General features: G+C 39.0%; 4 protein-coding genes and 1 long non-coding RNA gene across 5 annotated transcripts in view; 3 read left to right on the forward strand and 2 right to left on the reverse strand.

Moving 5' to 3' along the window:
* The window catches only part of LOC122353861 (G protein-coupled receptor 137Ba-like), a 1,117,577-nt gene that overhangs the window by 949,757 nt on the left and 146,611 nt on the right, over window positions 1-21,209 (forward strand). The gene's annotated exons all lie outside the window — the stretch shown is intronic.
* atp6ap1la (ATPase H+ transporting accessory protein 1 like a) lies at window positions 6-12,630 on the forward strand. The gene is given in 8 exon segments (XM_043251756.1): window positions 6-576; window positions 5,702-5,742; window positions 7,142-7,203; window positions 8,097-8,332; window positions 8,512-8,562; window positions 9,066-9,309; window positions 10,344-10,410; window positions 10,413-12,630. Coding segments are annotated over 8 exon segments (969 nt in total). The 5' UTR covers window positions 6-475; the 3' UTR covers window positions 10,580-12,630.
* Window positions 8,105-13,673, reverse strand: LOC122353897. The gene is made up of 2 exons (XR_006252068.1): window positions 13,540-13,673; window positions 8,105-8,311 (listed from the first exon to the last, which is right to left on the reverse strand). It is a non-coding gene; the product is annotated as an uncharacterized LOC122353897 (long non-coding RNA).
* Window positions 13,575-17,564, forward strand: pde12 (phosphodiesterase 12). Its single transcript, XM_043251739.1, has 3 exons — window positions 13,575-14,861; window positions 15,789-15,867; window positions 15,933-17,564. Exons 1-3 carry the CDS (start codon window positions 13,602-13,604, stop codon window positions 16,373-16,375), a joined length of 1,782 nt encoding a protein of 593 aa, XP_043107674.1. The 5' UTR covers window positions 13,575-13,601; the 3' UTR covers window positions 16,376-17,564.
* The window catches only part of arf4a (ADP-ribosylation factor 4a), a 4,693-nt gene continuing 1,098 nt past the window's right edge, over window positions 17,615-21,209 (reverse strand). The window contains exons 3-6 of the mRNA XM_043251768.1: window positions 20,686-20,795; window positions 19,609-19,680; window positions 19,395-19,520; window positions 17,615-18,545 (exon numbers count right to left, since the gene is read on the reverse strand). Coding sequence (XP_043107703.1) covers window positions 18,459-18,545; window positions 19,395-19,520; window positions 19,609-19,680; window positions 20,686-20,795 — 395 coding nt within the window. The 3' untranslated portion in view covers window positions 17,615-18,458. The remainder of the gene's footprint in view (window positions 18,546-19,394; window positions 19,521-19,608; window positions 19,681-20,685; window positions 20,796-21,209) is intronic.

Below are 21,209 nucleotides of genomic sequence, written 5' to 3' on the forward strand. Positions count from 1 at the left end.
ATAATACCTTTGGATTTAATAAAAAATAAATAAATTAGGCTATAATTGGTCACGTGTATCTATAAATAAATACATGTTCGCTTTGGGTTCAATACTGAAATAGTATAGGCCTATACATAATTGTGTTATGCATATATATGTGCCAATTACAGTAGTGATGCATAAAATGCAAAACAACAAAAAAGGTACAGTTTCGAGCTTCTGCCACAGTTCCCGATCAATACCATTGTCTTATTTTGGTTAATCACGCGCCTGATTAGTTAAGTTTAATGGGTCAGTGGCGGTTTGTGTATTACTGTGTCAGCAGAGCGCGCCCTGCGAATGGGCGTGGCCTCGCCCCGGGATTATCCCGCCCGCCGCGCGCTGATTGGCCGCCGCGGCCGTCGATCACCGCGGAGGTTGCGCCCGTTATCGGGGCAGATTATGAAGCAGCGGCGTTCAGCATCACCTCCGACAGACTCATCTGGATGGATACATGGCATCAACGTGGCGCCCGGTGTCCCTCGCGTTGTTTTCCCTGGTTTTCCTGCGGATCTCCTCGTCTCGCGAGCAGCGCTCTGCCTTCGCGGGAGGAAGGTGAGCGGCTTATCTTGAATTAAACCGGAGACGTGCGCTTTTGGGCATCCCGTTCATTCATGCGGTCGAACCGGGGGGGTGGGGGGGAACAAAGCCCATGCATATTGTGCATCTGTGCGTTTTGTCAAACGCCGATGAACCGCTGTGGCGGAGACCGAGCCTCCTTTGTCCACCCTTCGCGTCTGCATCGAGACCGAACCGAAGGGCTCTTGCGGCGAAACACGAGAGAAAATCCATCGGCATCAGTTTACAGGGCAGATCCATATTTGCTACTAAAACTGGAGGCAGAGATGCGCGTTGGATAAGATGATGAGATGTGCAGGAATCAGCGGCACCACTGAAGGAATGTGAAGCATCTGTGGAGCATCCATAATAAAATATTAAAAAATGTAATTGTGATGCACGGACGGTTTATTCTTGGGCTGAGCGTCACCCGAAACCATTAAGCTCCGGGATCGCATCGTGAATCATTTATTTATTATGCAAACGAGTCTGTGTTGTGTTTATTGGGCTATTAATTGATCTTTCGATGCACCGATGAATGAGCAACTTTTTGTGATTTTATTAATCTTTGCAGATCATCAGAATTTATATTAGGCGATATTCAAAAGACCTGGTGCCATAAAAATACACACACCACGCGCGTGCTGTTTAAGTAGCGCGTCCTACTAAAGGACCCCTAGAACACGTTTTATAACATATCTTTTAAATGCACAGTTAATAATTAAAAAACTTTTTTTTTTTGAGCACGCGATTTTAAATTCATGTTTTTCAACAAGATGGCAGATTGGCGTTTTATCTTTATCCACCAGATGGTGCCTGAAGGTGTTAATAATTTTTTATTTTATTTTATTATTTTTTTTTATTTGTTATTACTTCTTGTCCAATGCATGTTGTATTTGGCACTTAGTGAAAATGCTGAAAGATGATAAAAAAAAAAAAATAAGTTAGTAAACCAGCAAAATTATGCTTTTGTTTTCTATAAACATTATTATTATTATTATTATTATTATTATTATTATTATAAATTTAGATCTAATTTGACACACTCATGTGTCGCGAAAATCAAAAATAAATGAAAACAATCAACAAAGGCAATAAAATGCAATAATTTATTCTCAAAAATACTGAAAGAATCAGTAGGCTAAATAAATCACAAAAAGGGGTGGAAACAGACCTCGCTGAATAAATGCAACTCACGCGAAGAAGAAGAATGACTTTACTCGAACTTCTCAGCGAGTGCGACTCTTCTAGCTGTTTTCTAAGCAGCAGGCGTTGAAGACGGCCACATATGTGGAGTTCCTCCGCAGTCTGCCGTGGGCTGCGGCTCGTGTCGGAAACGCGGATCTAATTGGCGGCGCGCGCGGCTTCGAGGAGCTGAAAGCGCGTGGCGTTTCTCCGCTCGCGCAGATGGAGTTTCACTACATGTAGGCCAGCCTGGGCTTTAGCCGTGTATTAACAGATTTGATTCGGCGAAGCATCTAGACGCCGACAGAAGTTTAAAGACACTCTAATCTGAGCGTCCCGACTGGAATACGCTGCGTGCGGTCATTATATAAACGCGCCGGCTGCGTGTGTTCAGGTGCGCCCCTGAACGGATGAACCGCCGCCGAAGGAGACGGGAGGAGGGCTTTCCTTCTCTATCCGCTCGGGTTGTTGTTGTTTTTTTTGGGATGGTGCCGCGCGGGTCAGGTTCGCTCGATGCAGACTAAATATAGTTACGCAACAATAACAGAACGTCTCCCTCGTGGGCTTCTGCTTGTTTGACGCAGCCATCCGAGAGAGAGAGAGAGAGAGAGAGAGAGAGAGAGAGAGAGAGAGAGAGAGAGAGAGAGAGAGAGAGAGAGAGAGAGAGAGAGAGAGAGAGAGAGAGAGAGAGAGAGAGAGAGAGAGAGAGAGAGAGAGAGAGAGAGAGAGAGAGAGAGAGAGAGAGAGAGAGAGAGAGAGAGAGAGAGAGAGAGAGAGAGAGAGAGAGAGAGAGAGAGAGAGAGACAGAGAGAGAGAGAGAGAGAGAGAGAGAGAGAGAGAGAGAGAGAGAGAGAGAGAGAGAGAGAGAGAGAGAGAGAGAGAGAGAGAGAGAGAGAGAGAGAGAGAGAGAGAGAGAGAGAGAGAGAGAGAGAGAGAGAGAGAGAGAGAGAGAGAGAGAGAGAGAGAGAGAGAGAGATGCGGTTTCTGAGAGTCTGGGAGAAGCGTCACGGGTCTCTCTGTTGTTTACGGGGCAGGTGAACAGACAGCTCCTCCTGTCAGGACAAGGGCAGGTCTGCACTCGCAGGTCACTCCGTCTGAGCTGATAAATCATCTTAGATCAGCGCACAGCACAGCGACCACAGAGGCACGCTTTTAGTGTTAAAAAGCAGTGGTTGAAGTGTTGACGGAATTTGTGGCATGCTGATGATAACTTTGACATGAAAGTATCATTGCAATTTTTATTAATGTTTAAAATCAGTATATATTTTATTATTTTAAAATAAATAAATAAATAAATATATATATATATATATATATATATATATATATATATATATATATATATATATATATATATATTTTTTTTTTTTTTTTTTTTTTTGCATTTTGCATTTTGCATTTTAGACATGACATGAAAGTATCATTGCAATTTTTATTAATGGTTTAAATCAGTATATATTTTATTATTACAATTTTTTTTTTTTTGCATTTTTTGCATTTTAGACATGACATGAAAGTATCATTGCAATTTTTATTAATGTTTTAAATCAGTATATATTTTATTATTAATATATATATATATATATATATATATATATATATATATATATATATATATATATATATTTTTTTTTTTTTTTTTTTTTGCATTTTAGACATGACATGAATGTATCATTGCAATTTTTATTAATGTTTTAAATCAGTGTATATATATATATATATATAAATAATTTTCTTTTCATTTTTATTATTATTATTTTTTTTTTTTGCATTTTATTTTCATTTTAGTTACTTTTTTGTTCTTTTGTTTTTGTAATATTAGTCAGTTAGGTTTACATATATTTCTGTAGTTTAAGTCTCAGTTTTAGTTTTTTTTGCACATCAAGTAAAACTCAATTAAAAAAAAAAAAATGTTGGCAGCAAGTTAAATCAAAAAGTGTGTTATTTCAGTCAAACTTTAGTTTATTTCAAGTAACCTAAATGCTTTCTTTGGTTTTAATTGTTAGATTCGCTTAACCATAGCGAAAACTAAATCAAATAAGAAATCAAATACGCAATAATTGCGGTTTGATATAGCAAGCATTGTGTGGCGTGTACAAAGCAAAAATAAATAACTAAATCTAAAACCAAACACATTTTTTCTTGCACATTAAAATAATAAAATACCTTTTATTATTATTATTTCGTTTAGCTGCAAAAGCAATTTTTTTTTCATTTTAATCTAGTTAAACTTAATATACTAAAACAACAAAAAGTAAAATAAAATGTATAAAAACTATACAGACATATAAAAAATCGCAATTTTTTTGCTATATTAAAATTTAAAAGGAAAATAAAAAAGTTAATATATTTATTCGAAATATTAATAAAACCGACAGTATTTAATTGATACTAAAATAACAATGATATAACAGTAAAATATATTGCGTATGTATATAGCAAATATGTGATCATTTTATTTATATACTATAAGTTTTGTCTATTAATTTATCTTTAATTTTCCTTTTTCAGTTTTTATAATTTGACAGGTTTTCTATGTCAGTTTTAGATTTATATTTACCTTTCATTTCGACTTTATTTCGGTTAACGATGATTTCAACACTTTTTCACCATAGCAGCACACGAAAAAGACCTACGTTTCTGCATTTTCGGAGGAAATTGTGAAGAGTTAGTCTGTAAAGACTATTAATTCTTCACACGCACCGCGGATTATTTATATGCACAGTCGATCGATCCAAACAGGTCTCGTCTAATAGAGCCGAGGCTCATTCATTTAAGTGTTACATATATTTATATACGAGTCTTTCATCCTCGCTAACCGAAGACGTCCTCGCGTCTTCCTCTGATCCCTGACCGACTTTATGCGCCAGCGCCGCTCAGACTGACCCGTAGTCGGGTCTGAGAAGCAGGTTAAGCCCATTTCAGGAGCATTACCCTGCGATTAAACGGTTGAACTGTTCATCTTTCAGTAATCCGTCTTACTGTTGAAGAAAACACGCGGCAGAATATCGCACGCCGTCTCTCCCGGACAGCGGTGAGATTCAAAGAAGGGCGAAAGGGAGACGTCTCCTGCTTCTCGGACGTTTGCAGAAAGACCCCGAAGGAAGACCTTAAAGGGACAGGTTCGCTTAAAAATAAAAAAACGGGCCGAAAATGTCCTCGCTCTCGGGTCGGACGCGTTTCTTCTTCAGGTCTGCTCGGCGATGGATGTGAATGGGTGCCGTCGGGATGAGAGTCAGCTATAATCCACACCTTAACACTTAATAAGACGAAATCGACCTATTTGCAAGACAAAAACGATTGAATAAAGCTCATTTTATTCGCTTCGTCCAGTGGGAAAAAAAGAGCCACGTTTCTTTAGATGCTCGATCTGCGCAGATTTCTCTCCTGATTCAGACCGCATGACTTTTTTTTATTATAAGGGAAAGCAATACATTATTTTGGGCCGAATGCAATGATTCGAAGTTAAAAACATCTCAATAAAGGCCTCATACGTATTTATCAGTCTCATTCTGACGGCACCCATTCACTGTGAACTACTGCTCGGGCATCTCTCGCATTATTCCCATCAAATAACCGTCAGCGCTCTCTGTAGAGATCGCATGTCTCCCGCTGCACCCGTCTGTGTGTATATCTGTTTCTCCCGAGGCGTTTGAGCAGATGCGTCTGAAGCGACGCCGGCGTTTTAAAGGAAGCTCAACCCGAGATCTCCTGAGCCACGGAAACATCCCGCCGGGAACAAAGCGGCGCGTCACGAAAGCGAGTTCGTCTCGCTTCACGGACGCTGACGTTCCAGCGGTGACTCACGGCATCAAAGCCTCCCGCGTCTCATTCATATTCACGACGATCGTATCCAGCTCTGAAAAAAGTGGTTTGGGTTGTTTGTGAAGGTGTTCGGCTGATTAATAACACGCTCGTTAAATTCTCGTACTTGCAGCTCAGATGACGCACCGTCCCAAGACGTCAGAGTCCAACAAAGTAAGTCATTTCGATGCTTTTTTCGCCAATCTTAACGTTTTATATCTGATATGCACATTTCCAAAGCCCCTAAATGATCAAAACTCATGCCTGCCGTCTTTTTTAGCAAGTTAAAGCTCTTTTAGTGCAAGCTTTTCGCTCTGGAATCTTTACTGAGTAGTATTTGCAGATGAACACTTACTTTTCTGAAGCTTATTTTGATCAATATCGGATTGCGTTACGCGTTTGGCTCATTTCAAAGTTTTTACTAAAACGCATTATCGTAGATACAGATTGTCAACTGATATTTAGGTCATTTTACGTAAGTATCTGCTGTGTTGTTTTAAAAGGCTGACGTGTTTACGTTACAAAAATATGGAAATCCATATAAATATCGGGATATGTAGTTTGTTGTTGTTTTTGCAAGAATATGCAGAAGCGTTCAAAAGGTGGGAGTTAGTAGATTTTTTAATGAAGAAATTAATGTTTTTATTCAGAAATGGAAATAAATAAATAAAAAAGTAATAGTAAAATCATATAATGAATGCCTTTTAATTCTTCAAATAATCCTTAATGTATTACAGGTATATATATATATATATATATATATATATATATATATATTTTTTTTTTTTTAATGTAATATATTAAGGATATATGAATAATTTAAAATTTAAAAATTTTTAAAAACTAAAAATTAAAAAAATATATATGTATATATAAAAAAATTGCATTAAAATCATAAAATTAAAAAAATTTATATATGTAAATAATCCTTAATGTATTATCATATAATGAATGTATTTCTTCAAATATATATATATATATATATAAATATATATATATATATATATATATATATATATATATATATATATATATATATATATATATATATATTTTTTTTTTTTTTTTTTTTTTTTTACCTGTAATACATTAAGGATTATTTGAAGAATTTAAAAATTTTAAAAATTGCATTAAAAACAAAAATTAAAAAAATATATATATATATATGTTTTTCAACATTGATAATAAATCAGCGTATTGCAATAATTTCACTGTAGGCTGGACTAATGATGCTGAAAATTGAGTCACAGAAATTAATCGCATTTTAAAATGCCGTAAAAAAATATTTTTCAGTATTTTTGATCAAATAAACGCAGCCTTGATGAGCAAAAGAAATTTCTATTAAAGGAAAGCATTAAAACCTCAAACCGACTGACAAAATGAATTAAAATGTATGCATTTTTAGTGCTTTTAATTTATTTTATATCTACATTTAAATAAACAAATAGCTTTGATTCTATTTACTTAATCTCTAAAATATTTTTTTATGAAATGTTGTTGTTTATTTACCTTAACTTCCCTTAGAGAAATGCAGTGTTGGTGCACTCTGATGTGAGCGTGTGTTGTTGTGCAGATGTGCCGGACGCTGGCGGCTCGGTGTTTGCGGCTGAAGAGCGTCTCGGGCGAGCTCTGCAGGTGAGACGAGCCCAGTCAAAGTGACCTTGTGCCTCCGCTGGGCTGCAGATTTCCTTCCAAACGTCCGAAGCGGACGAATTTAATCCTTCGCGGACTGCTTTGTCTTTGGAAAAACAGATTACAGGCACGCTACATTTTTAATCAGGAACGTCACTCTGATTTGGGACGTTAAGGTGCTTCGAAAGTCCCTTTGCAAATGACTTCTAAACTGTTTTTTCGTGAGTATTAAGTGCATTTCAAAGCGTGACGGGGCTAGTTGTCACACGCAGAGTGTTTTTACATACGCCCACATGGCGGCGCTGTCAGAATTTTATTCCTTCAAATAGTTTTAATTGCAATATACTTACTGCCTGTTAGCCAAAACGTCCGGTTTACGCAATGGTTAAAAATATTACAGTTTGCGCATTTGCTCAATCGACTGTTATTATAGGTTCAGATTTAACTTAAGCTCTTGAACGGCAGGTCATATTGTATAAAACGTAGCCCAAAGTCATGACGGTTAGCCTTCCTCAAACTGCGGATTAAAGAAACGCATACTTATATTCAGCAAAAATGCATCGCGTTTATCAAAAGCGACACGTTCAAAGATTTCCGTTTACAATAAACAGCCTTTTTTCCGTTTCTTTGTCATCAGACGGTCGCAAAAAGCAACATTTATCACGACAGTTCAGCATTAGCAATAATAATGAGCATTACGATTCTGAAGGATCACGTTACTCTGAAAATTCGGCTTTTAATGTCGTGAATAAATTCCGTGTTAAAATGCGTCCACATAGGAAACGGTTATTTTAAATCGGAATAATATTTCACGATTTTATGCAGCCTTGGTGAGCCTGTGGCCACAATAATTTGTGCGCAGTCTAATTAAGCAACCTTTCTGGATGTCGTTTCAGCCGTACGGGTGGCAGCTTCACGCTCCTCCTCGCAGGAAGTTGCTTCAGTCTCCGGGAATGTTGCCCTATTCTCCCCTGAGCGTTTCTTACAACGGAAAGACCTGCATCCTCTTCAGAGCCCGCAAACTGGCCATCAGGTACAGGAACCACAGCTTGGTGGATCTCACCGAGAGGACCTTCAGCCCAGACGCACCGGTGGACACCAAAGGCTCCTTCTGCAGCAAAGACAAAGCCATGTGAGTTCGGCTGAACACCACACCAATGCAGATGTTTCCCCGAGCGCATCCCGTGCATAAACCATCCAAGCTATACGCTACCTCAACCTGATGTAAAACTGAGAAGGAACATTTGGCAGCTAATGATATTACATGTTTGGATATTTAGTAACATTTGATCGCCTTTTCTTATCCCCCAGACTCAATCTACGCTTCGGCGACGTGGAAGATCTAAGAGGCCTCTCTATCAGGTTATCATTTATTTCATATACATTGAGTGGGTTTTCATTAATAGCGATGTTGCGGCTAGTCGACAGATTTGGAGTTTAATAGAACAATGCATTCAAACTGTAATGTTTTAAAGAACGCCGTCTGTATGCAACTCCAAATATAATTTAATGGTGCATTTTCTTCGTTTGTCATCGCTGCATCTTCGAATGCAGCTCGCCCAAGTTTAAGACGTTTTGTGTGATTGTGGAAGTGCGATCAGTTCTCACCTAAGAGCAAAAATAGTTTTCATGGCTCCGAGAGTGGTTTAAATCCTATTTTTAAGTGAAGATTGGGATCGGGAAGATTGCGTTGTACCTCAGGGATCAATTTCGGGCCCGCTTTATTTCCCAAGCATAACATTCCTTACCATTCCCCCCTTTAAATGAACTGATGCACGTGTCTTGCTTTTAGCTCATACCCGATTGCGTTCAGACATTAAAAATGGCCTTCGCCGAGATATAACGGCGTGTTTAATTCCCCACAGGCTACAGATGTCCAACACCTTCTACGAGTCGGCGGGGCAGAACTGGTTCACTCTCGATAACGTTTACATCCATTACAACTGGACGTACGAGGCCACGTTCAACGCCACAGATGTCTACGCGCCCTCCACCAACTCCTATCACTGCCAGCACGTCAGCAGCCTGCAGAAGTACGACACGCTGCTGCTGCCCAGCGCCAACACCGACCACGCCGCTAACTGGCACATAACCTTCACCGACTTCCAGGTTGGCAGGCAGCTCTCTCCCTCCCTCCCTCCGTCCTCCGCCGATAAGCGCCTCGCGCTGGAGTCGTAGCATCTCGCGCTGTATTTTTAGCCTCCGGTGGGTGTAACGTGGTTACACAAGCTTGCGGGTTTGGCGTTTCCCACCGTCCGGAGTGTGTGGGAGAACGCGAGGAGTTTGGAGCGCAATGAAGTGCTTCGTAATTTGGAATATTGAATTATATTTCGCTTTTGCCTGGAGCATCCATTTCTGTGCACGATTAGATTAATGAACGACGATAAGAGGTGGTAGATATTACCTGAGAAATGTGCTTCAAGGAGGCACATTTAATGCACGTGTGAAGTAAAAACATACAAGAGTTCAGCTGAATGATCAGGTTTATCCTCTTTAACTTCTGGTGTTTTGTGTTGACCTGCGTCTCCCGTTTGCTCTTTTTACATTGACTTTCACTAATACAACCAGATACTACAATCATTTCTCAGATATTTATTACAGTACCCACTGATGGATTAAACGGTACTTCAACGCAATGAACTAGCGCGCGAACAGATGAACCGATTCAATTGAGTCACTGATTCGAACTCATTCAGTTGATTCAGTTGAAGCGATTCACTAGCGACTAAAAACGGTTCAAAAGAGCCGCTCGTTTTCAAACGTCTGCATTTCTTGCGAAACAAAACGAGTCACTGTTTTGAAGCGCTTGAATCGGATCTTAACCGAACGAACGAATCATTTGTCCGATTGAATGATTCGCGATTCGCGCTCGACGTCAAAAAACGTTGATATTTGGTTTGATGGCGACGTGACGTGAACAAAATCCAACTTCTAATGCCAATGTTAAATGATATCCGTCGTTTGTATCTCGCGTGACCGAAACCCAACTTCGTTTTCAGCCGACACATCGTGCCCGACATCAACCCGCCGTTACATAGACGCCCCGTGGGCGAATAACAGACTGCGATTCATTATTTTTGTCCAGTTTGAGTTGAGAAAGCAGAGGAGAATGATCATCTGACTGTGGTTCCTTCTCCTCGCAGATCCAGGCGTTCAACGTCCAGTCCAGCAAGTTCGCGGCGGCCAGCGACTGCGCGACCTTCTTCACCCCGCCATCCTCATGGGCCTGATCACGTCTCTGATCCTGCTGCTGGTGCTGGCCTACGCCCTGCACATGGTGGTTCACCTGAAGCACATCGACCGCTACGAAGAGCACAAGACCACCGTCTACTTCCCGCGCAGCGCAGAAGCGGAGAGCACAGAGAAGAGCAACCTCTAGGGCCCCCGCGCGCGAGAGACGGACACCTCTGCGGCCGCGAGCTCCGGGGCCCATCCGCACGGAGCACCGGAGCCGTTTAGGACTGACTGCGCCACTGCAGTGGCTTCATTGTGGTGGGACAGTGGAAGTCCGAATCGGGAGCTTTACAGACTAGGGAGCGATCGGCCAAATTAAACATTCGGCGGGCGGAAGGAGGTCCGAACGCGTTTCGAGAAGAGCACAATAATCGATATATCTTGCATTCGCGTCGTCGGCCTTGGCTTCCGTTTGACCGCTGAGGACCAGATTTAACTTCAGTGCTGACGCGTCTTTGAAGTCAACATGAAACGGTGTTTCGCGAGCGGCCTACGGGTGCGACTGTGTATTTTTATTTCATTTTTTTGGCGAATTAAATATCTCGATTGTCTGTAACCGACTGGGTGGTGCACATATCAAGAAAATTGTTACCTTTTTTTTTTTGTTTGTTAACAATTCTGAATTTATATGAGAGAAAAAAAAACTGGATTGCTAAATATAAACATCTTGATATCTTGCGATTTTTACTTTTTATTTATTTTTTATTTTTTTCTCTCGTAATTCCGTCTTTTTTCTCTTAATTCTGTGTTTTATATCTCGCAATTCTGGGTTTATTTCTCTCGGGTCTTTAGTTTATGTCGCAATCGTGTGTTTATGGCTGAGTTTATATCGCAAATATGCTTATATCGCAATTCTGACTGTATCTTTCGTAATTCTGAATTTATATCTCAGCTATAAGTTAATATCTCACAATTCTTATAGTTTATTTCTCACGAGGCTTTAGTTTGTATCGCCATCATGTGTTTATATCACAAAAATTTGCTTATATCGCAATTCTGAGATCATCGTTATGATCTCATAATTATGTTTTTAACTCAATTTAGATTTTTTTTTCTGAATTTATATCTCAGTTATAAGTTAATATCTCGCTATTCTTCCAGTTTACGTTTATATCTCGCAATCATGTGTTTATATCGCAAGGTTTATATCTCGAAATTTATATGTTTATATCTCAATTATGGGTTTATATCTCACAATTATGTTTAACTCTATGTGTTTATGTCGCACGATGCCGTTTTCATATTGCAATTTTGTTTTGCAAGGGAAAAAAAAAGTCTGAATCGAGAGATATAAAATCAGAATTGCTAGGAAAAGTAATAAAAAGTCACAATTTTTTTATTATTTTTTCATTCTGTGATGAAAACAAGCTTCCTCGGGACGCACAGTGAATCACAATAAACCCGGGAATGCGCATCAAGACAGTATTTTGATTTCATGTTGACTTTAAAGTGTTAAACTGTGAATAAACCGTTACGGTGACAATGTAATATACTTTTAATTTGCGGAAACGGATGATTGCGGATCTCCCCACCGATTGCGAAGTTGCTGCCGATTAGCAAAACCTAAAACTCGAACGAACGAAACGTGGTTTGAATCCAGCGTGTGACCAGCAAACGGATGCGGTTCCCCTCGAGGAGTTGCATAAAAGATCACGAGGAAATCATTCGATTAATTACCGATGTTATTTTGGGAATATGTATTTTTAAAACGGTTGTGTTATGGTATTTTTGTGCAGGCCGTGTGTCAACTCTGGTTTTGTAACATCTCGTTTTATTTCTTATTAGTCTTTTTGTGTGTGTTTTTGGCTGCGGTGAAGAGCGGCGTCTTATTACTTGGATTTTGAATCGACCGAAGCTAAACAGCGGTGGAGGCAACATTACGTTTGTTGTAGTGAACAAGCAGCATGCCGGTGGCTGGAGACATTTCTGAACCAGAACAATCAGATGGTTTGCTTTGTACTATGTACTGTATATTGGTAATAATCATAATGTGCTAAATAAGGGATTTTCTTTTTCATGTACACGTGTATTTGGGAACATATTAAATAGCTTAACTTTGTTCAGCGGACATTTGCGCAGATGAAATGGAGAGATGTGACATGGGCTACGATGTATTAATGTTTGACGATGATTATTATTATTATTGTCCTCGGTTGAGTTCAATAAAACCAGCGGCACAGTTATGTTGCAAAATTATTTTCCATTTTAATTCATTATTACATTGATCAAATACGGTATATTATAAGAATAAGATGCTATTTCGACAAACTACGCTAAAAATATTCATTAAAGATCACTTTGGAAGATATACTTAGAGCTGGGCTTTTTAATATTTGACATATTTATATTATATATAAAATATAAGGCATCTATGAATTGTCTTGCATAAACAAACCGTTTATGTTTTTAAAAAAACTAAATTATTGAAATAAAATTCTTAGTATTGTACAATACTGTAACCTATTATAATATAATTCTTATTAAAATAATATAAAATTACTTATTATTATTTCTACAGCAGGCTACTGTTAGATATTTAATATTATAAATGTATAATGTGAAAAATATAATTAATACATATTTAGTTTAATCTCATATTATTTTGTTTTTCTCTATTTAGCTAGTAATATTTTTAATGAATTGATACTTGGAAAATAATATATGAATAAATTATTTAAAAGGTCAAGTCAAGTCCTTATGTGTTTTTCTACACAGTAGCCTTCTGTTAGATATTTTATGCATGTATTTAATCTAATTTGTATTTAGGCTATTTTAATCTTATGTCCCGTAATTTACTTCGCCTTTCTCTTTGCACGGACCTCAGAAAATCGCCTTTCTTACGGAATACCACGCAAATGTTGTAAGTAATAACGTTATAACACAATAAAGTATGTATTAAAACAACATAAAACAAACAAAACAGCCTATTTAAAATCGCTAAATTGTATTCATCTTTACATTGGGATCGGCGTTTTCGTTAAATCTTTTATTTATTTATTTTAAGTAAACCTCAGCACCTTATGTTATTTATATAATACAGGATTTAATGTGGCTTAAACAAAAATATTTTAATTAAACAAAAGTGTAATTTAAAACGAAACTCACATTAAACATGTCGAATGTGTTTTTCCGAATAAGCAAATCGTTCCGATCGCGTAGGTCACCGGATGTTTGTCTACTCCGCGCACATGTTGAACCGGCTGTCATTCTCAACTATATTATTTTCCCGTTACATCCCCCCTTCTTCGGTCCTAACCCACAGAAGCCTCTCCAGCTCCCGGTTTAGCACGAATATGGAGAGATGCGTGGTGAGGTGCGTGCCGCGCGAGTCCAAACTGACCATCTCGTTCAGTCTAAACGGCAGCAATAAACAGATGCTGAGAGAGCAGGCGGAGCCGCTGGGCAAAGCCTTGGCTCGAATAGCCAACAGCATCGTCAAGGGACAAAACAAAGCGAAAAAATCCAAGCCGAACAAAGAAAAAAGCTGCGCTCCTGCAGACGCGGAAAAGGCAGAGATCGCCCTGCGCGTGAACGACGCGCCCGTTCCGGAGGACACCGTGAACGCGGACGCGTGGCTGGACGGAGCCGTGCTGCATGTCGGGGACTTTAAGTATAAAGTAGAGCTGAATCCTCCCACATTCACGGTGTGCGAGCTCCCAACCTCTATAATGGCTGGGTTCCCGGTGTGTCCCAAGCTGGAGATGGAGTTTGGAGATCTGAGGGACTCCGAGTTCAGGTGGTTCAAGGAGAGCTCTCCTAACGCGCTTGTGAGTGGAGATGGAGACTGCTGGAAGGAGGCTGGACGCGGACGCGTGTTCACGCCGTCCAACCTGGACATCGGTCTGAGGGTGATGCTCGATTGCACGCCTGGGAACGGATCCAGGTTGGGAGAACCTAAGAAACTGGTCTCCTCGGGCCCGGTGGAAGCCGGTCCAGGAACGTGCACCTTCGATAACAGGCACATGTACACTCAGAAGGTCACCGACGGGTCCTCGCTGAGGGTCGTGTCCTACAACATCCTGGCCGACATCTACGCTCAAACCGATCTTTCCAAAACGGTCCTGTACCCTTACTGCGCGCCGTACGCTTTGGAGATGGACTACAGGCAGAATCTGATCAAGAAGGAGCTGTCCGGGTACAACGCCGACATCGTTTGCCTCCAGGAGGTGGATAAAGTGGCTTTCGCTGATAGTTTGTCTCCTGCCTTGGATGCGTTTGGGTTGGATGGGGTTTTTCGGATCAAGGAGAAGCAGCATGAAGGTCTGGCCACGTATTTCAGGAGGTCTAAGCTGAAGATGCTCGGGAGGTACGATATTATGCTGAGCGAGGCTTTGGCGACGGATGCTCTTCATCGGGAGCTGCTGGAGAAAGTGTCCGGCAATCCCAGCTTGAAGGAGAAGATTGAAAGCAGGTCAACGATGCTGCAGGTAGTTTGTTGTAACTCGGCGGGCCTTTTTCACTCCAGGCCTTGTCCAGTTGTTTTTAGGTGCGATGGATATAAATTGTGTATGTATAAAATATTTAGAAGGAATAAGTAAAAAAATATATATATATATATTTATATATATATATTTATATATATATATATATATATATATATATATATATATATATATATATATATATATATATATATATATATATATATATATATATATATATATATATATATATATTTATATATATATATATATTTATATATATTAAATGGATCATGGAAATTCTGCTTTAAGAAAAAAAAATGCAAAAACAGTTAAAATTATTAAATATAGATTTATTAAATATCTTATTAAAATAAGAAAAATATTGTTTTGTGGTGGTTTTAATTATTGTTTAGTTTTATTATTATTATTATTTTTTTTTTACACAGCTTTTCTCCATTTATTTTTCGAGCTTATTCCTTGCGTCCTGCTTTAATTATTATATTTCACCATCTATTATTTTTAGATTTTCTTAAATGTTTCTGCAACATATTTTATTGCAATAAAATTGTAAAAAAAAAAAATTTACTCCGCTTTCTCTTACTTTAACTATTTAAATCATCTTATTTTAATGCGATTTATTATCTTATTTTTAAAAAATGTAAACGGCATTGAGTTTTTTTATTTTTCCATGAATCAAAATAAAAAACATTAAGATTTTTAGTTGCTCTGCCTTGTTTTAATCAGTGTCTTAATTTAATTTAAATATTTTTTGTGTGTTTTAATTTATTTATTGGAACCCTAATAGCTTTTTTATTGTTTTAAAATAATGTTTTAAATTTTTTCTGTATGCTTGCTATGCACCACTTTAAATCATTTGAAATCCTCTTGCTTTGAGGACAAACTCAATGCGTCTTTACCCCTGTTTCTCAGGTGACCGTCTTGCAGTCGTTGTGTGACCCGTCGAGGATAATATGCGTGGGAAACACACACCTGTACTGGCACCCTAAAGGTGAGCGTCAGTGTGGATATAATAACGTTTGCAGGAAAGTTTCTAACAGTCCGCTGTGTTTTTAGGAGGAAACGTTCGACTGGTTCAGATAGCAGTGGCCCTCCGACACATGAAGCAGGTGGTGTCGGAAAAGCATCCCGGAGCCGGGCTCATATTCTCGGGTGATTTCAACAGCACGCCCTCGTCCGGTCTCTTCCAGCTCGTCTGTGAGGGGTCGGTCTCGGAGGATCACGAGGACTGGGGCTCCGGTGGGCCCGAGGAGCGGATCCGGGCGGGACTGATGAACCCGTTCCGGCTGGTCAGCGCTTGTGGAGCCCCGGCTTTCACCAACTACGTCGGAGGCTTCCAGGGGTGTCTGGACTACGTGTTTGTGGAGCCGCATGCTCTGCGGGTGGAGCAGGTGATCCCTCTGCCCGGCCTTCAGGAGGTCACGACCTGCGTGGCGCTGCCGAGCGTCTCGCACCCGTCCGATCACATCGCGCTGGTCTGTGACCTCGAGTGGAAGTGAAACCATCGCGAACAGTGTGCGTTCCGGCAACGGCGCTTTCGACGGTTTTAGCTTCTCAGCGATGGGGTGTAGCGATAAGTCCATCGCGGTTCTCTCCGAAATCGATTCTGAGCTTGGTTTTAACGGCTGGCTTTTGGTTCCTGGCGCGCGCCACTTAAACCTAAAATAATCATTCATAAAGTTCTCGAATGACAGGTGGATCGTGTTTGCGTTAATCTCTTGTTATAAAAGCATTTAACCGCTCAGTCATTCATGAGCACTTAAAAACTAGCCTAGAACGCCATCTGCTGTTGAAAACTAAGTTTAGAATCGATTAGGAAATCGATTAATCGATTTAACCCTGCTGATTACAGCATTGTTTATATTTATCACACAGCTTCATTCTCATTTGTACAAATTAATATTTATGATGAGTTATTGTGTGATGTTTATATATACTGAAGCAAGATGTATTTGCAGTATGTGACTTTAAATTCATTTAGCATTTTGTGATTTTTGCTTTAACCATGCCTTTCAAACGCTTTAGGAATAGTTCCTTTACGATATGTCTGTTCGTCAGATTTGGAGAAGATGCAAACTCGCTCGCCAAGGCAGTGAATGGGTGCCGCCAGGAGTCTGAACAGCCGATAAAAACACAGTAATCCACAGCGGTGGTGTCTCGTGAAGCCAAAAGCTGTGTGTTTCAAACAAATCCATCATTAATGCACAAGAAATTTAAACCATTGCTTACAGCTAAAATGAGCCCATGAAAAAAAAAAAAAAAAAAAAAAAAATCGATCTCCTGTTGTCTTTCAGAACCGGTTTGATTGTAAACAGTGCTTGATTTTTTGCGTATTTCTCCTGATTCAGACTCCGCTGGAGGAAGCGTCGTGGATTATCGCCTCGTTTTAGCTGTAAGCAACGGCTTAAATTTCAAGTGCATCGACGGATTTGTTTTAATCGTGCAGGTCCACGAGACATTCACTGATGGACTGGAGTGCTGTGGATTAGCGACGTTTTTATCAGCTCTTCAGACTCTCATTTTGACGGCACCCATTCACCGCAGAGCATCCATTGGTGAGATTTGCAATGCTACGTTTGTCCAAATCTGAAGAAACCAAATCACCTAAATCTTGGATGGCCTGAGGGTGAGTGCATCTTCAGTTTTAAGCAATGTTAATCGCACAAAATATATTTTTAAAGCATTAAATGCGTTATTGTCTTTCACGAGCCTTAGTCAACACACACTCATACAAGCCATGCATTTCAGACTTTTATTTGCTTCACTCTTTATTCATTACGCTTTAATACATTTTTAGGAAGGGAACAGCTCAACGATTCCTAGCACCGGTCCATCTAAATATTTTAAAAAGCTGGGAATAAAAACAGTCATGACTTGAACATTTGCGCTGGTTGGTTCTCAAATGCAATGCTTAATCAAAAGTGCATTCACATAGTAAAGCACAGCACGTTTAAGGCAACTGTGATTACATAAAAAGGCTGATTATTTACAACACAAACTTTTAACTAGTTCCCAATATAAACTCTTTAGAAGCATTAAATCTAATGCTTGCATTAATGCACTGCCAGTCTCCAAGTGAGCTACTACAAGAATAATCTTTTTATTAAATGCATGCTTTTCGGAGAACATTTTCCGGGATGTATGGCATGCAAATGTCTGAAAACGAGCTGTTCGGAACGAAAGCAATGGAATAAATCGAGTTGAGGGAACAAAAATAAAGCACTTTTATAAATACGCAAAAAGTTAACGCGATGCTTGCATTAACAAGAACCCAGAAGTACTGCAAGAGCTTCTTAACAAATCTAGTATTTCTCACACCGTGGTCAGATCTACAGAAGACTACAAGGCTACGCACATCAAGCGGAATGAATCTGGGAGAAATGTCAGTCGGGGTTGAAGGTGCAATGAATTAAAAAACAAAGGAACACACTTATGTCTAATGCTGTAGATTGATCAGCAGCGGCTGGATTTTTTTGGTATCGATCAACTGAAAATGATAGATGAACAGCTTCTGTGCTGCATCAACTCCGCTAATCATGTCCTTTGGAACGGCACGCATCCTGCTTGGACAGGAAGTGAGGTCTAGCCTTTGGAGAGCTGCTCGGAAAGCCAGTCTAATCCCTCGTATAAACCTGTCCCTTGAGTCGCACAGGTCGCCTGGACATACCACTGATGAAAAGCACAATACAGGCACATTTTTACCAACAGATGGATGCAGTATGCGCCTAAGTGAATGAAAAAATACAGTTTTGAAGTCTCTTCTGTTTAGCGCGACTGCATTAATAAAAATAAAAAAAACTTAATAAATATTGTTTAATATTATTAAAACGTAAAATAACTTTACTATTTGAAAATATTTAAAAATGTAATTTTTAAGCTGAATTTTCAGCATCATTACTGCAGTATTCAGTGTCATGATCCTTATTATAATACGCTGCTCAGAAAACATTCGTCATTGCTATAAATGTTAAAAGTAATCATTTTACGAGGAAACTGAAATGCTACTAAATATTCACAAGAAAAGAAGCTGATTTAATTCAGCAAGGAAACATTATATTGCACAGAAGTGAAAGTAAAAAACATTTAAATTCTTACAAAATTTTAATTCCTTCTATCCATCAGTTTCCCAAAAATACCATACTAATCATAAAAAAATATGAGTAAGACCCATTATTAACTGAACACCAATAAAAATAATAATAATCCACAAATCGGCATATTATAATGATTTCACGAAAATCGTGTGACAGACGACTGGAGCAATGATGCTGAAAATTCAGTTTACATTTTAAATTGTGATAATATTTCACAATGTTGCTGTATTGCTATATTTTTGATCAAATAAATGCAGCCTCGATGAGCATAATATTTCTTTTACAAACTATATTTAATGCAAACGTTTGACCAGTAGGTCTACGCACAGATCTAGACTAAATCTGCTTGCATTTTAATAACCAAAAACCAATATTAGTATGTTTTTTTTTTTAGTTAAACATGACATTTAACCGCGTGACTCACAGTTCTGCTCCTGAGCGCTTGCAGGCCGAGTTTGTCGGTCATCTCACTGATGGGCATGGCGTTCGGCAGATCTTGTTTATTGGCAAAAACCAGAAGAACGGCGTCTCTCAGCTCATCCTCCTGAAGCTGTCGAAGACGGGACATGAGCAGAAATTTACGGCGTTTCAGTATTTACTCGCTCCGGATAAAAGCAGAGCCGTTTTCATCTCCTCACCATCTTCTGAAGCTCTTCTGCCGCTTCCTGCGCTCGCTCCCGATCGTTACTGTCCACGACGAAGATCAGACCCTGAAGAAACAACCGTTTGTATTTCGTATTTGATTTCAACGATTGCATTTGTGAGAATCCCTGTCCGCTAAAAATACACTCAAAATCCAGAGAGCATCTAAATACGGTCATTTCAAGCATGCATTCTGTCTTTGTTGAGATCGGTCATCGGTCTAAAAACACTTGAAAGGCCAAAGTCACTTGTTTTCTGTTAAACCGGTCAAAATCTGTGACGAAAACGAGGACAAATATCTGCAAATGGAGTCGGACGAATACGAAAAAAATACGTCTGCAATTCAGATATTCCCATTTTAAGCATACGCTTCATTTGGTCTAATTACCAAGTAAAAATAGGCCTATTTTAATTTAAGAAAATTTTATTTTTGTATTGGAAAACGAGAAAAACATACAGAGGAAGAGTTTTTCTTTTTCCAATTTTTCTGTGTATGCAACATTTAATTTAGATATTTTTTTAAAGAGACACACCCCCAAAAATTCAATCTTGTCATTTACCGGGAACAACAGCATCGATCGATTAAAATTAAACTTATTTCTCCGTTTTATGACCCGTTTAATTTTACGGCACGCAGAATAATAATGTTTCAGGCATTGAAATGAACACAAATGGGGTTTCGCCAAGCGAGGCCGGTGACTGAAGTCTGGTTTTGAGGATTTCAAATTTCAGAAATCGTTCATTAGAAACTAATAACGAATCAGAGCGAGCCGAAATTAAACGCTCTCCTCTAAACGCACTGATGCAAAATGAAAAAGGAGAACCACGCAGACAGAAGAGAAACTGTTCGGTTCTCTGAATCGAGGCCGTTCCAGTTCAACTTAATCCAAACGGTAACACCAACATCCTCAAACAAAGCACAAACCAGCGGCATCCAGCCAAACTATAACTACACACCCGTAGTTGTTTTTCTAGCGGCTCGCAAGGCTGGGCGATCAAACTCAATCAGCAGAGCGAGCATTTCATCCCGCTGGAATGCTGCGCATGTTCGACCGTCTCAGAGGCGTCCGTACCTGGGTGTTCTGGAAGTAGTGTCTCCAAAGAGGCCTGATCTTGTCCTGGCCACCCACGTCCCACACGGTGAAGCAGATGTTCTTGTACTCCACCGTCTCCACGTTGAAACCTGAAGCACACGTCGTTCGAGAGGCGCAGATCGTCGCGGTTATTCGCGTCGAGACGGGATTCGCGCAATAAACCGCTCGCGAAATGAAAAAAATTGATATTGATAAATATAAATAAATATTGGCTTTTAAGCTCAAAAATGACCCATACGTGTCTTTGTGAGAATATCTGCTTATTAAAATACACTTAAATATAGAATATCGGAATATTGTAATTTTATGCATACATTCTCTTTATTAAAAAAATAATAATAAAAGGTAACTGACATGGCTATTTTTTTTCTCTCGTTACAAAGTCTGAATTATATATATATATATATATATATATATATATATATATATATATATATTTTTTTTTTTTTTTTTATATTTATATATATATATTTTGTATATTAAATTTTGTAGATATATTTATA

The sequence above is a fragment of the Puntigrus tetrazona genome, chromosome 11 (assembly GCF_018831695.1).
Source record: "Puntigrus tetrazona isolate hp1 chromosome 11, ASM1883169v1, whole genome shotgun sequence".
Taxonomy (NCBI): Eukaryota; Metazoa; Chordata; class Actinopteri; order Cypriniformes; family Cyprinidae; genus Puntigrus; species Puntigrus tetrazona.

Excerpts from the sequence above, each read along its gene's own strand:
- pde12 (XM_043251739.1), top strand. The coding sequence starts at position 13,602 with ATGTTTGTCTACTCCGCGCACATGTTGAACCGGCTGTCATTCTCAACT. Across the intron at positions 14,862-15,788 it reads GCAGGTCAACGATGCTGCAG|GTGACCGTCTTGCAGTCGTT; the intron begins GTAGTTTGTTGT and ends CCTGTTTCTCAG. Across the intron at positions 15,868-15,932 it reads CCTGTACTGGCACCCTAAAG|GAGGAAACGTTCGACTGGTT; the intron begins GTGAGCGTCAGT and ends CTGTGTTTTTAG.